The sequence below is a fragment of the Dipodomys spectabilis genome, unplaced genomic scaffold, assembly GCF_019054845.1.
Source record: "Dipodomys spectabilis isolate Male_0828 unplaced genomic scaffold, ASM1905484v1 ptg000219l, whole genome shotgun sequence".
Taxonomy (NCBI): domain Eukaryota; kingdom Metazoa; phylum Chordata; class Mammalia; order Rodentia; family Heteromyidae; genus Dipodomys; species Dipodomys spectabilis.
Window position 1 is genome coordinate 731,125 of NW_024870896.1, and position 15,950 is coordinate 747,074.

General features: G+C 39.9%; 1 protein-coding gene across 1 annotated transcript in view; it reads right to left on the reverse strand.

The window, feature by feature from the left end:
• The window catches only part of Arih1 (ariadne RBR E3 ubiquitin protein ligase 1), a 73,836-nt gene that overhangs the window by 32,536 nt on the left and 25,350 nt on the right, over window positions 1–15,950 (reverse strand). The window contains exons 3-5 of the mRNA XM_042697391.1: window positions 10,365–10,509; window positions 1,814–1,906; window positions 1,354–1,409 (exon numbers count right to left, since the gene is read on the reverse strand). Of these exons, the coding sequence (XP_042553325.1) occupies window positions 1,354–1,409; window positions 1,814–1,906; window positions 10,365–10,509 (294 nt within the window). The remainder of the gene's footprint in view (window positions 1–1,353; window positions 1,410–1,813; window positions 1,907–10,364; window positions 10,510–15,950) is intronic.

Consider the following 15,950-nt stretch of genomic DNA (forward strand, 5'->3'; position numbering starts at 1 on the left):
AAGAATTATGGTACTCCTAACAGAAGTAAGATTTACTGAAAGACAAATCCAGGACAAACACAGAGTTAGCAACAACATTAAATATGTACCAAATAAACCAAAGCAGACTGAAATTAAGCAAGCAGAATCAGTGAGCTTTATAAATTGTGTTGGCCAGTTCGTTTGTCACTTCATTAAGAAATTGACTCATCAAAGCATATGGCTATACTTTTACTTTCATTACATTTCACGAGATAGGTTTTTCTGTACAATTATCTAAGACTAATGACACAAACTGTGGATTATTCAAGCCCTGAATCTGTTTGTCATCCTACAATGATGCCAATGAGATAACTTAAAAGTTACAAAAATAAGCAATGACCTGGAATTAAGCAAGCTGGGATTTTACAAGCTACTCTAACTGTACTTCTTTCTCCGGGTTTCTTTCTTCTCTCTTCAAAAGAGAATGTTTGATGACAAGCAGTTAGGAGACAGCCTCCAGCAGCCAGGAGAACACATCCTCCGGGCATAATCCCAGCCAACAACTGCACACAGCAGGGTTGCCCGAGACCAGCAGTTTCTATTTATTGAGGTATTCCTCTATGAGAAATCCATGCTCAATTCTCATAGCTGCCAGGGCTCAAGAGTTGCATCTGAGTCTCTTCAAAATTGCTTTCTTTTCCTTTCCAAACATGCACTGAGATTTGTCTACTTTTATTCCTCTACTTAATCCTGCACTCAAACAATGAATCTTTATTTTTCATTTTAAATTTTTGTGGTACAGGGGATCAAACCCAGGATCTCACTCATACTAGGCAAGCAGTCTACCAGTGAGCTATGTATATCCCCAATCCTTTTTCTATTTCCCTTATACCCTCCCCTCATCCCACAGTCCCCTGTGGGAATGGGGACTGAATCTAGTGCTACATACTTGCTGAGCAAGTATACTACCATTTGAGCTACTTGCAGTTCCTTTAGCTTTTCTTGTTTTTGAGATTCAGTCTTGGTAACTTTGCCCAGGTTGACCTTGAACTTAGGACCCTCCTGCCTCTGCTTCCCAAGTAGCTGGGATTACATTCACAAAACCTAGTTTTCCTTAACTCAATCTTCACGTTTCCCAGAGTACATCAATGACACACTGACATATCCTATACTCCAAGTCCACAATTTAACAAAATCCAGCTGTCAAATTTACTAGAACAGTGATTGAGCATTTAACAACGTTACAACATGCCTTTGTAATAGGAAAGAATGCAGATTACAAAGTCTGAAGAGACTTTTAAAACCTCACATTCTTTGAAGTATTAAGTACAAGGCAATTTAGTTAACCAACTAGCCAATAATGAATGTGCAGAATCTATCAAAAATACTTACATAACTGTGTTGTCATCCACTAAGATATCACAACCATGAGCAGGACACGATATAGTCTGAAAAAGATTGAAATTTAAACTGTGTCTTCATTCAACAATTATTTACTGAATGCTTCCCACTACCAGGCACTTAGCTAGATTCTGGGATATTTTAATGTTAGTAGGATCACAATTCTTTACTTGCCACTAAGGCAACATGTTTCTGTGTGCACATGCAGTTATTCCATAAAGTGAAATCAGCAAAGTATCTGACAAAATCGCTCACCACATTCAGCCAATTCTGATGCCTGCTGAGAAAACTTCATCTAGGTTTTATTTTAACTGAAATGTCACATTGTCAAACAGAAATACACCTGTCTGTTACGAACTAATCCAGGAACTTTCACCTGTTCATATTTACCTAAGGGTCTAAGCACTAAAGGAAATTCAACAAGAACTGAAAATTAAATCATTATCTTTACCTGTCCCATGCCTTCCTCCATTATTTTGGTAGTTAAATATTCACTCCAGCACTGCATACAAAACTTATGTCCACATTCAAGGCCAGTGAAATACTGCAATAACAACAACAAAAACAAAAAAAAAAAACCATGACTTTAGCAAAGATATTATTTAAAATAAAAAAAAAACACTGTACATAATGACTCAAGGCTCTGATAAGGTCCCATGTTTCACAGTGGCTAAAATGTCCAACTGGACATGAACAGATGAGCTAAAATGAACTTCTAAAGGTGGTGCAATCTAGACATGCAAATACATTAACACAAAAAAATGAATAATCCAAGTACTTATGGTAGGTATTTACCAATTTTAGAAAAAGCAGGCAACCATTTGTATTAAATGCAAGAATAAATTGTAAGCACTTCATTAAGCATAAAAGACCCTCAATATCATTAGTCATCAGGGAAATGTTAGTCAAAGCCACAATGGGACAACACATATACTGAAACAACCATAATAACAAAGAAAAAAAGTAGATAATAAAAAGCACTGCTCATCCACTGCTGATGGGAATGTAAAATGGTACATTAACATTGGAAAACAAACAGGCAATGCCTCAAAATATTCAACAGTTACCATACAACCACTACTCTATATATACTCAAAACAAATGAAAATATATGTCGACAAAAACTTGTACATGAGTATTCTCAGTAGCCACAAAGTAGAAACAACCTAGATAGACGTTCATCAAATAAAGGATAAAAATGTGAAATAGTCACACAAAATGGAATATTTTGTCACCAAATAAATGAAGTTGCTGCTACATAATGCATCATGGAGGAACCTTGAAAATATTATGTTAAATGAAAGACCACACAAAAGACCATATAATGTTCAATTCCATGTCTATAAAAGCCCGGAAAGAGTCAAATCCCAAGAATAAGAAAAATATGTGTTTAGGACTAGGAGCGGGAAGAGATTCAAGAATAAGTATGAAAGGTGTTAGCATTATCCTTACCTCTGGCCTCAGCTCCACCCAGACCTGAGCTCCACCCAGCCCTAGAGTTCCAGCCACAAAGCTAGCCACTCCCTCTCTTCCCCCGAGACCTACCTGGACACCATACTTGCCCCAGAGCTACCTACCTGGATGGGGGCAGACACCACACTGCTCCCTCTCCAGGGGGACATATGGCCCCTCTAATAAACCTTATAATAATCTTTCTCCTGTGCCTGACTGCCACTATGTGGTCCCCTGGAATGGTCGTGATGGATCCTAAGAGAAAGTACAAAATTTCTTTAGGGGCTATAAAAATTTAAGGATGGGCATACCTGTAATCCTGGCTATTTAGAAAGCTGAGATGTAAGGATTCCAATTCAATGCTAGCCCAGGCAGGAAGTGAGTCTTGTCTCCAATTAGCCATGCCCCCCCCCCCCAAAAAAGTCAAAAAATGGAGCTGTGGCTCAAGTAGTAAAATATCAATCTTGCAGGAAAAGGCTAAGCAAGAGCTCAGTACCTTGGGTTCAAAGACAGTACTAGCATTTAAAATAAAATCAAGATTAAAATTATTAGCTGGGCACTGGTGGCTCATGTAATCCTAGCTACTCAAGGAGGCTGAGATCTGAGGATTGTGGTTTGAAGCCAGCCCAAGAAGGAAAATCCCTTAAGACTCATATCTCCAATTAAGCACTGGAAAACTGGAAGTAGAGCTGTGGCTCAAAGTGGTAGAGCACTAGGCTTGAGCTGAAGAGCTAAGGGGCAGTGCCCAGGCCCTGAGTTCAAGCCTCAGGACTGGTTTTAAAAAAAGGATACACTATCACAAATTAGTTTCAACTAATAAGCAATACAGGTTCACAGCTAGAATAGTTCTTTTTACAGAGACAGGCATGGTGGAATGGGCTATCTACTACTACTGGGAAAGCTAAACCAGAAAGTCACTGAGCCCAAAAGGTTGGGGCTCTAGCACCCTACCTGGTATCTGCCCCCAGTATCAGCACAGAGTCATGACTACAACAACCACGGTACTTCAGCCAGGGCAACACAGCCAAACACCTTATCTTTATTTAAAAAAATGAAACAAAACAACTTGTAGTTTAAGTTTGTTGAAAAAATAAGCCTCTATCTAGAAGCAACTGCTACTTCCATTTCTCACACGAGCTTACAGAAATATTCTAACATATGGCTAGGAAGGTAGCTCAGTGGTAGAGTGCATGCCTTGCATGCATGAGGCCCTGGGTTCTATTCCTCAGTACCATATAAGCAGAAAAGGCCAGAAATGGCACTGTGTGTGGCTCAAGTGGTAGAGTGCTAGCTTTGAGCCGAAGAGCTCAAGGACAGACACAGTAAAAGGACCCCATGTTTGCGTCTGTGCACCTTGTTCTCCCTTTATTTAATAGATTTCTGGTATGGCTTCACATTGATATACTGGTTAAACTCTCTTTTTTTTTTTTTTAGGATTTGAACTGTGTGTGTGTCAGAGAGGGAAAGAGAGAGAGAGAGAGAGACAGACAGACAGACAGACAGACAGACAGACAGACAGACAGACAGACAGACAGACTTGAGCCATACCTCCAGCCCAGCTTTTTTCTAGTTAACTGAAGACAGGCTGGCGATGGTGGCTCACACCTGTAATCCTAGCTACTCAGGAGGCTGAGATCTGAGGATAGTGGTTCAAAGCCAGCCCAGGCAGGAAAGACCATGAGATTCTTATCTCCAATGAACCACCAGAACTGGAAGTGGCGCTGTGGCTCAAGTGGTAGAGCACTTGCCTTGAGCTGAAGAGCTGAGGGACAGCACCCAGGCCCAGAGTTCAAGCCCCCTATCCCCCACAAAAAAAAAAAAAAAACCCTCAAGATGGAGCCTTGTGTACTGAGTAGCTAAGATTACAGGTGTGAGCTACCACCACTTGAATTGGTTGATCTACTTCTAAAGCCTACAGAAAGATACCCAACTCATTAAACAGCCCACTATTATCAGACATTTATACATTTTCCCTACTGGTCTAGTACATTGGCTATTATCTTTGACCATGTGATTGTACCTTAGGACAAAGTGCGCCTAACAGGTACAATCTGACAATATTAGTAGGTTTCTTACAAGAGGTGGTAATAATCCATAGAGCTCAAGAGTATGTTGTTTCTCATCCCATGTCACACAGTGTATCTTTCAATTCCCCAATCTTTGCTAATCTATCTGGTGAAAACACACTAAGAACCTCATTAGTCTTTTTTTTGTTGTTGGTCATAGGGCTCTACATTATGAAGGAAACTGGCATTCAAATTATGTGAAAATATTTTCTCCCAGTTTTTTTTCAATTGTGAAAATACCATACAGAGGGGTTACAATTACATGGGTTCTCCCAGTTTTAATTCTGCATATTCACATTCTGTTGTGAAGCACTTTATTTATATAAAGTAAAATAAAGTAAAAAGTGGCTCAGTGGTAGAGTGCTTGCCTCATGTGCATAAGGCCCTGGGTTCAATTCCTCAGCACCACATAAGCAGAAAAAGCTGGAAGTGGTGCTGGTGGTAGGGCGCTAGCCTTGAGCTGAAGAGCTGAGGCCAGGCCCAGAGTTCAGCCCCCATAACCAACCAAAAAAAAACGTAAAATAAGTCTTTCAATTTATAGTTCCTGAAGTAAGTAACTTTGATATAAGTAACTAGATAAGAATCTGTTTCTGTTCCAAGTGGCTATAGAACTGGTCCAATACCACTAACTGAAATGCCCCCCTACTAATACATTATGCCCTCCTCATGCATATATTCAAGTCCTCCTCATGCATATGTGTTATTCCCTTACCCACCACTCTGCCATTCTTGAATATGCAAGAATTAGTGCTATTTTTTCCTCAATACTTTTAACTATTTTCTTCCAAAATATTCGTTGTTTTTATGTTAGTACTTAAAATTTGTTTATACTTTGTCAGTTCACTTCCTGGTTTTATTCTCTTTTTTTTCTCTTCATGGCTCTTATAAGCAGCATTTTCCTTAAATTTTTAACTTTATTTTTTGTTTATGTAGTACTGAGGAATGAACCCAGGGCCTCATGCATGCTAGGCAAGTACTCTACCACTGAGTCACAAACAAACAGCATTTTTCTTCTTCCTTTTTTTTTGCTAATCCACAAGGTTTGGAACTCAAGGTCCTTGAGCATGTTCTTCTGGTGCTCTAAACCTTAAGCCATGCCTCTGGTTCCTAACTTGTGGCTAATGGCATTTATATACGGTGCTAAGGGTTGTGTCAGGGTCGTAGACAAGTCTGGATCTATCATATTTCCCTTTTCTTCCTTTCTTCCACTAGATGGCCTTTACCCTCCTCAGCTCTCTGGGCTGTACCCCTAACTCACAATTATATTATGGTTCTTTATATAGTTTAAATAAATCCAAACTAAAAAACAAAAGGGCTTAGGATATCTATGTAACAAAAATTGACCATCCCAGAGAAACACTCTAAAAGACAAATACACACTAAAGTATTTTACTTATCTGCACAGTTACACACACATATATATAACTGATATTCAGAATGATGTTAAGATGTTAATGAACAGCTCTCCCCACCAGAAATTGCCCACCTCCAAAACTGAAGCCATTTTGCTTATAAAACTCAGTAGAGCCAGGCACCAGTGGCTCACGACTGTAATCCTAGCTACTCAGGAGGCTGAGATCTGAGGACCAAGATTCCAAGCCAGCCTGGCAATAAAGTCCCTGAGACTTTTATCTTCAATTAACCATCAAAAAGCTGGAAGTAAAACTGTGATTCAAGTGGTAGAGCTCTAATCTTGGGCAAAAAAGCTCTAGGACAGAGTCCAGGCCCTGAGTTCAAGCTCCAGGACAGGAAAAACAACAACAAAGCAAGGGTTGACTGGTGAGGGAAGACAAGGTTGGCTCTAGATTAGAAGTTTTCAAGAATGTTCTCAGATCAAGATTCCGCAGGAAGCCGGGTGCCTATGGCTCACGCCTGTAATCCTAGCTACTCAAGAGGCTGACATCTGAGGATCGTGGTTCAAAGCCAGCCCAGGCAGGAAAGACTGTGACACTCTTATCTCTAATAAATCATCAGAAAACCAGAAGTGGTAGAGTGCTTGCCTTGAGCTAAAGAACTGAGGGACAGTGCCAAGGACCAGAGTTCAAGTCCCACGACCAACCCCCCCAAAAAAAAAGATTCCACAGGAGTATTGGTGGCTCAAGGTGGACATGAGACTCTGTCTTTACATATTTAGTTCATCCTATTCTAAAAATACAAATTATACATTTCATAAAAGTGAGCTATTATAGCACATACGACATTTATTTCCTAATGGAAGTCTGAGTAAGTGTAAGTATATTTTTATGCTGTTTCAAAATAATAAAGAAACTGTGATGGGGATTTTGAAACTCCTAGCTGGGTGCTGGTGGCTCAGGTCTAATCCTACCTACTCAAGAGGCTGAGCTCTGAGGATAACAGTTCAAAGACAGCCCAAGCAGGAAAGGTTGTGAGACTTTTATCTCTAATTAACCAACAGAAAACCAGAAGTGAAGCAGTGTCTACAAGTGGTAGAGTGCTAGCCTTGAGCAAAAAGAGCTCAGGGACAGTGTATCCAACCTGCATTCCAGCCCCAGGACCAGCAAAGGGGGGTGGGGGGAGCTCAGGGACAATACCCAGGCCCCAAGTTCAAGACTCATGACAACACACACACACACACACACACACACACACACACACACACACACACACACACACACACACACACACACACACACACACACACACACACACACACACACACACACACACACACACACACACACACACACACCCTCTTGAATTAGTTCCAATACAGACAGTTGTACATTAATTCCTTCCTCTTCCTACTTCAAGTTAGTCTCAATCTAAACTACTGAACATGAACAAGTCAGTGACTCTTTTGCCCATGCAGTCTGGTTTCTTATTCTAGCACACTACTTTCAGAGACATCAGTACTTCTTAAAATTCATGCTTCTATTCTCTTCTGGCTTCTGTATCGCTGTATTTTCCTAATTACCAATTTATGAAGACCTGCCATATCAAAAGTTAAATTAGGTGTCTGTTCTGGTTTAGGTCTTAAAGATCCATGAGCACCGCCCCCAAGCCATGTGTTCCAAAATTAATCTCCAGATGAGGGTAAAGAGGTTGTGTAAACTTTGCAGGTAGGGACTAATTAAAGGAAGGTAGATCACTGGGGTTGTGCCATTAAAAGGGATACAAAATCCTGCTTTTTTCTCCCATTCATGTATATGTCTTGCACCAAACCCCTGGCTACCATGAGTTGAGCATTCCTGCTCCACCATGTATTCCACACAATGCTGTTCTAGAGACAAACCCAAAGCAATGAGTCCAAGTGACCCAAAGTAAGTCTTCCATCCTCAGCTCTCATCACAGCAACTGATGTATAAGGACCAACAGCATCCCTCCAACAGGCTTCCACAGCATCTTATCTTGTGTCTTCCTAAACCACTCAACTATTCTCTCAATGCCTTTCTACTTATTTGTCCAGATAACCTTGGAAGGAAGAGATTATGTATGTATTTTTGGTTCTACTTTGGGTCTAAAACAAAGAACAGTGCCTGGCACTAAGTTCTCCATCATCAGTTACAAGTGCAAAGGCAAAACTACACACTGTATATCTTCATTCCTGATTTTCAACACTGGTTTGAAACTACTCAACAATATCAAGGGCATTGGAAAAGTTACAGTGACTACAGTAGCAGTCTGCTTCAGTACTGAATCAGTTATGGGTAAAATGGAGAAACAAATATACAGGAAGAAAAAAATGTCAAGGTATAAGGAACTCTGTTAAATTCTAGGATAAGCCAGGTGCTGCCAGTGGTTCACACCTATAACCTTAGCTTCTCAGGAGACTAAGATCTGAGGATCACAGTTCAAAGCCAGTTGGAGCAGAAAAGTCCATGACACCCAAAAGCTCAGAGACAGTACCCAAGTTCAAGACTTGAAGCCCCAGGACCAGGAAAAAATAAAATTAAAAAATTACAAAAGTCTAAGACAAATTATGTGGACCTTAGTATTTCCTCACAGAAATATTTATAAACTAAAGAACTGCATACATAAATATTAACTGGCAGGGGCTGGGAATATGGCTTAGTGGTAGAGTGCTTGCCTAGTATTCATGAAGCCCTGGGCTCAATTCCTCAGTACCACATAAACAGAAAAGGCTAGGGAAGTAGCACTGTGGCTCAAGTGGTAGAGTGCTAGCCTTGAGCAAAAGAGGCTCAGGGACCCCGAGTTCAAGCCCAAGGACTGAAGAGAGAGAGAGAGAGATTAACTGGCAAAGAGAAACTGTTAAAGATTAATGGTGTCAAAACCTAACTTTTAAAAAAAGAAACTAACTTCAGATACGGGAAAAACAAAGGAGGGGGTCACAATGCTGGATAGGAATTGTACCTTACTCATGTAACTGTAACCCCTCTGTACAGTATCTTTACAATAAAAATATTTTTTTAAAAATTAACTTCATGTATTTTAATTGTAATACTCAAGTTAGGATAATTTGAGGAGAAAGAATGATATAGTTCACAGGCTGGAAGAGATCTAAAAGAATATTTTAGTCAACTCATTTGAAACACCAGGTAAGAGCAAATGATTTACCTACTTAAAGGCACAGGATGAAGTATCATAAACAGCTAAAATCAGAACTTCAGAATTCAGAAATTCAGTTCTATACTTGTACTAAACTAATTCACTGATCATTCTATTTTCTCTAAAACTACATTTGTTTGTCAACTGCTTTTCTAATAGGTTATATACTTGAATGAATTAATTCTGATCAATACAGTCTTTAGGAATATTCATCAAAAAACTTCTGATCGGTTAAACTACATAACTATAATACTGGTGAGAAAAAGCTGGTAGAGTCACATATTAAGGCAGAAAATAAAACAAGAAGCTATAATTCCTGAATTATAGAATTTACTATATACTACAAATATAGTATTATTAATTCTTAAGTATATTAAGAATACAGTATTAATAAAACATTCTAAGAAATAATTTGTTAGATAATGAAACATCTTAGAAACTGAATTACAAGTAACTCTTTACCCTTATGTTACAATGTAACTTTCCTAGTTACTAATAAAGTCACGCATTCACAGGAAGATATGTGTCATTGGTCTACGGTCTTCTAATTCTGTCACCACTTGGATTTCATCAGTGTTAGTCAAAAATCTCATGAACAATCCTGAAAGTGCCTTCACATATCATATTAAACATGGGGCTTATTATAAGAGTCTTGGATTTTTTTTTAATAGAAAATGGTTTACACAATTCTTCCCATGGTGGTAAAGCAAATTCCATAAAGCCTGAGGTATGTGATAACAACTTTCTATAATAAATAAGCTTTTTAAACAAACTACCAGGGATAGGAATGGTAAGGGGAGCAAAGGTATTATTTTTTTGTCCTTATCCTTTATAAATTGATACATTACTGGTAGTATGGAACTGCTCCTAGACTCCCAGATTTCCTGTTTAAATACTGAAAGGTGATTTACTCTTTGAAATATGGTCAGTGCTAGCCTTAAACTACCAGATACTCACCGAGTTAGGGTAGTTCAAGTAGCAGATCTGACAAGGCATATCCTGTGCTGATGACCTTGTATTCATCTGGCGTGTTCGAGACTTTTTACTTGGATTAATTACATGACACTCAGCAAAAAGCTTCTCCAGGTTTCCATCAAAGTACCTGCATTATTTAAACAGAAAGGATGAGAGCCCAGTAATAGCAAGTCAGAGCTCTCCAAACTGATTTTCTATTAGGAAAAGCACGTCACTAAATTTAAAATCACCAAGACCGTAACCTTTTGTTCAAAGGATAGGAGAAAGGTATGGCTACAAATTGTAGCAAATAGAGAGTGAGAGGGTGTGTGTATGTGTGTGATTCAGTTTTTGCTGAATTTTGCTTTGATTTTTGGTATCTTTGTCACTGAATAAGGGCTATGGGAAGTTAAGTGCTTAGCGTTTTACCCTTCCCACACTAAAATGTCAGGGTGAAAACTACAATATTGCTTGAATCACCTATGAAGAATAGTAGAATCTGAAATGTCTAATTTATGCAATTAAGTTGATTCTATTAATAACTTTAGTTAAATCAGGTTGGTATTTCGGGGGGAGGGGTGATTTTATGCTGGTACTGGAACTTGAACTCAGGGCCTGAGTACTACCCCTTCACTTTTTCCACTTAAGGCTGGCTCTGTACCACTTGAGCCACTGCTCCTCTCCTAGCTTTACTTTCCTTTTCGTAGGTAAGAGTCTAATGAAAATAGGAGTCTGACAGACTTTCCTATCCAGGCTGCATCAAATCTCAGCTTCCTTAATATCTAGGATTACAGGTATGAGTCACCATACCTGACAAATTAGATCAGTTTAAATATATTAGCTCTAGCCAGGCACTGGTGGCTCACACCTATAATCCTAGCTACTCAGGAGGCTGAGATCTGAGGATAATGGTTCAAAGCCAGCCCAGCAGGAAAGGCCATGTATGAAACTCCCATTTCCACTTAATCACTAAAAAAACCAAAATGGTACTATGGCTTCAAGTGGTAGAGCGCTAGCCTTGAGCAAAAGAGCTCATAGACAGTACCCTGGCCCAGAGTTCCAGGCCCTCAACTGACAAATAAACAAGCAAGCTCTTAGTAAACCACTCACAAAGCATACCTTACCAAAAAAATCACTTTAACAATGAAATGATTAGGGTTGGGAATGTGGCTTAGTAGTAGAGTTCTTGCCTAGCATGCACAAAGCCCTGGGTTCCATTCCTTGTTACGACATAAACAGAAAAGGCCAGAAGTGGTGCTATGGCTCAAATAGTAGAGTACCATCCTTGAGCAAAAGAAGCTCAGGCACAGTGTCCAGGCTCTAAGTACAAGCCTCAGGACTGGCCAGAAAAGGGGGGAAAAAAAAAAGGTTACATGGATCATTCTATGTAAGACTTGCATTTTTCACATTTTTTGAGTATTTCCTTTTTTATATCAAATACTTGTACACTAGCTTTTCATAAATATGTACCTAAATATACAGAAGTAGTTCAATGTCTAGGATTACCAATAGTAGTATTTAGAAAAAACCTTCTGAAACAGCCTAATAGTTTAAAAAGAACCTTTGATCCCTAAGTCAGTACAACAGCTAAAATATCACTATACAATTGCCAAATTACTATAGCTTTACCAAAGTTTAATGACTTCAATATTTTTTATACATGATTCACAATTAAAAATTAATCAGTACACAAAAGACTCCTTTTTTAATTTATGCCTATCCTGGGCATTCTCCCTTAGCTTTTTTGCTCAAGGATAGTGCTCTATCAGTTGAACCACAGTTTTACTTTCAGCTTTTTGGGTGGTTAACTGAAGATAAGACAGTCATGGACTTTCCTTCCTTAGGCTGGCTTTGAACACTGATCCTCAGAGCTCAGCCTTCTCAGTAGCTTAGAGTACAAGTGTGAGCCACCAGGACCCAGCTAATTTTCAGTATTTTAAGTGAAGGACTACTGAAAAGCAGTCACAATTCTACATTTTAATTATAAATGCTGACAAAATGCTAAAAAAAAGCTCCTTGACATCAGTATCTTCTCTAAGAATACTTCAATAATCTCTTGGCTACTTTAACCTACTTCTAATTCTTAAATCCTATGGACAAATAAGAAAAGGATCAAATTTATAAAAAGCGAAAATCACAAAAGGATAAAAAGAAGATCTGAATATAGCAATAGAGCAGGAAGCAGGCACTGTAAGACTCCCCCTCAGTGCTTTGTTTTGAAACAGGGAATTGCTACATATTCCTAGGCTGGCGAGGATCAAACTCTCCAAACTCTACCCCCATGCTCTCCAGGTTGGGAGCAAGGTCTTCATCTTTCACAGAAAGAGTTCAGTAATAGGGCTGGGAAGCTGGCTCAGTGGTAGAGCGCTTGCCTTGCATGCCTGAGGCCCTGGGTTCGATTCCTCAGCACCACATAAACAAAAAAGCCGGAAGTGGTGCTGTGGCTCAAGTGGTAGAGTGCTAGCCTTGAGCTGAAGAGCTGAGGGACAGTGCCCAGGCCCAGAGTTCAGGCCCCATGACCGGACCCAAAAAAAAAAAAAAAAAGAGTTCAGTAATAGACACCGATTATTTTTTCCTATTCTAGGGAATGAGATTGGAACCTAAGGTTTGGAACACTATAACCCTTCTAAAATAAAGTATTGTGGGGCTGGGAATGTGGCTCAGTGTAGGGTGCATTCATGAGGCCCTGGGTTTGATTCCTCAGTACCACATAAACAGAAAAGGCCGGAAGTGATGCTGTGGCTCAAGTGGTAGAATGCTAGCCTTGAGCACAGAGCCCCAGGATTGGCAAAAAAAAAAAAAAATATTGTTATATGGGCACCATTGGCTCAAGCCCATAATCTTAGCTGATCAGAAAAATGAGATATGAAGATCACAATTCAAAGCCACCTCAGGCAGAAAACTCCAATTAACCAACAAAAAAGCTGGAAATTGAGGAGTTGCTTAATGGCAGAGTATCAATTTTGCACAAAAAAAGCCAAAGGAAAGTGCCCTGAGTTCTAGTCCCAGTACCCAGTGCATGCGTGCACATGCACGTGCGCACGCGCACACACACACACACACACACACACAAATAAATAAAAACAAGAAATTTTTAGATTTTTTAAATTTAAAAGAGACTTCTGCCAGGTGCCAGTGGCTCACTGCCTCTAATCCTAGCTACTCAGGAGGCTGAGATCCGAGGATTGCAGTTCAATGCCAACCCAGGCAAGAAAGTCTGTGACTTTCTAATATCCATTTGGAAGTGGTGCTATGGCTCAAAGTGGTACAGCACTAGCCTTGAGCAAAAGAGACAGCACCCAGGCCCGGAGGTTCAAGCCCCACAACCAGAACAAAAAAAAAAAAAAGATTCCAATGGAATAATTTTTTTTTTTTTTTTGGGGGGGGGGTCCGGTCGTTGGGCCTGAACTCTGGGCCTGGGCGCTGTCCTTCAACTCTTCAGCTCAAGGCTAGTGCTCTACCACTTGAGCCACAGCGCCACTTCCGGCTTTTTTCTTTTTGCTTATGTGGTGCTGAGGAGTCAAACCCAGGGCCTCAGGCATGCAAGGCAAGCGCTCTACCACTGAGCCCCTTCCAGCCCCATGGTATAAATTTTTTATGCAAGCTAAAAAAAAGTGCTTTGCCACTTTGTCGGGCACAGGTGGCTCACGCTGCGCTACTCAGGAGGCTGAGATCAGAGGATAACAATTCAGAGCCAGGAGGTGGGAAGGTGGCTCAGTGGTAGAGTGCTTGCCTTGCATGCCTGAGGCCCTGGGTTCGATTCCTCAGCACCACATAAGCAAAAAGAAAAAGCCAGAAGTGGCGCTGTGGCTCAAGTGGTAGAGCGCTAGCCTTGAGCTCTAGAGCTGAGGGACAGCGCCCAGGCCCAGAGTTCAAGCCTCACAACCAACAGCAGGAAAAAAAAAAAAAGATATTTTAAAAGACAAGTCCTGGTGGCTCATGTAATCCTAGCTACATAGAAGCTGAGATCTAAGGACCATACTTCAAAACCAGCCCACAGAGGGGATGAGTCTCATCTCCAATTAACCACAAAAAAGCCAAAAGTAGACCTGTTTCAAAAAAAAAAAAAAAAGGTATGCACTTTTTTTTAGCTGATAGTTTGCTAAAATAACTTTCCCCCAAAATTATCTAGTGCTTTTAGAAGAATGAAAGGAATATTTTACTGGGGTTATTAATTTTCTATTTTTCTATTAGTTCTTAGTGGCAAATAATTCAGGTACTTTCTATTTTGAACTGCTCAGAAACATTGGTAAAAGTGTACATTGCATTCCTTTATCATTTTGAAATGTTTTCCTGCCTGTATTGTGCAATGTTTGTGTGCTCTCCCCTTTCTCAACGACACATCTGCAAATGACTTATGCCCCTTCCCCTCCTTTAAAAGCAAACATGTTGGAACATATAATGGCTCAATTCTATAATCCTAGATACTTAAGAGGTAGAAACCACAAGGTGGATGTTCAAGGCCAGTCAGGGAATAAAAGTCAATGGTATGAGCCTGTAATTCTCAAGGACATAGAGAAGCACAAATAGGATAGCTGTCCAAGGTAGCCTGTGCATAAAGTGAGACTCTATCTCAAAAATAACTATCACAAAAAGGATATATGGCTCCAAGAGTAAATTTACTACTTGCAAGTAGGCACTTGAAAGATCCTAAGTTCAAATCCCAGTACCACCAACACAACAAGCAAAAAGTGCACAGAACCTATTTTTAAAGAGATGTTGGGGGTTCAAAAAAATGAGCACAGAGTACTGTTCCCACATTACTACCATCTCCTACCAAGCACATCATCCCCTACTAGGAACATACATCTACTGTCTCTCCATGAATGCTTTGTCATTTTCACTCAGAGGCCAGTTTACAGGTGTTTCACACTTGTATACTCCATGCCTTGGAGAAATGGATACATTCATCACTCACCATTGTACTATCACAGAGAGTGGTTTTCCTGCTCTAAACCCATTACACTATTCTCCTTCCCTCCACTCTCCCCCCTAGATCCCAGCATCTGCCCACTGACAACCCCACACACACAGTTTAGCTTTTGCAAAATGTCCTATGGTTGGAATCATACAGTATGCAGTCATTTCAGACTGGCTTCTTTCACTTAACATGTGTTTCAGGTTCTTCTGTACTTTTTCATAGCCTGGTAGCTCATTTCTTTTTGGCATTGAATGTACTACAGTTCTGGATTACTACGGTTTAGTATACTCATGCACTTATGTAAGGATATTTTGGCTGGTTCCAAACTTTGGCCAATGCATATGTTTTCATCTAGATATTAAAGTTTTCAGTTTATTTGGGTAAACACCAAGGAGAAGGACATCCGAATCATAGGGTAGAACATTTCATTTTGTAGTAAACGTCCACCATCCTCCAAAGTAGCCATGCCATCCTCTCCATTCCTACCTACAGAAAATTATGGGTTTTTTGTTTTGTTTTGTTTTTTCTTGGCCAGTACCGGGGCTTGAACTCAAAACTCAGGGCATGACACTGTCCCTGAGCCTCTTTTGCTCAAGGCTAGCACTCTATCACTTGAGCCACAGCACCACTTCTGTTTATTTCTGTTTATGCGGTAATGAGGAAGCAAA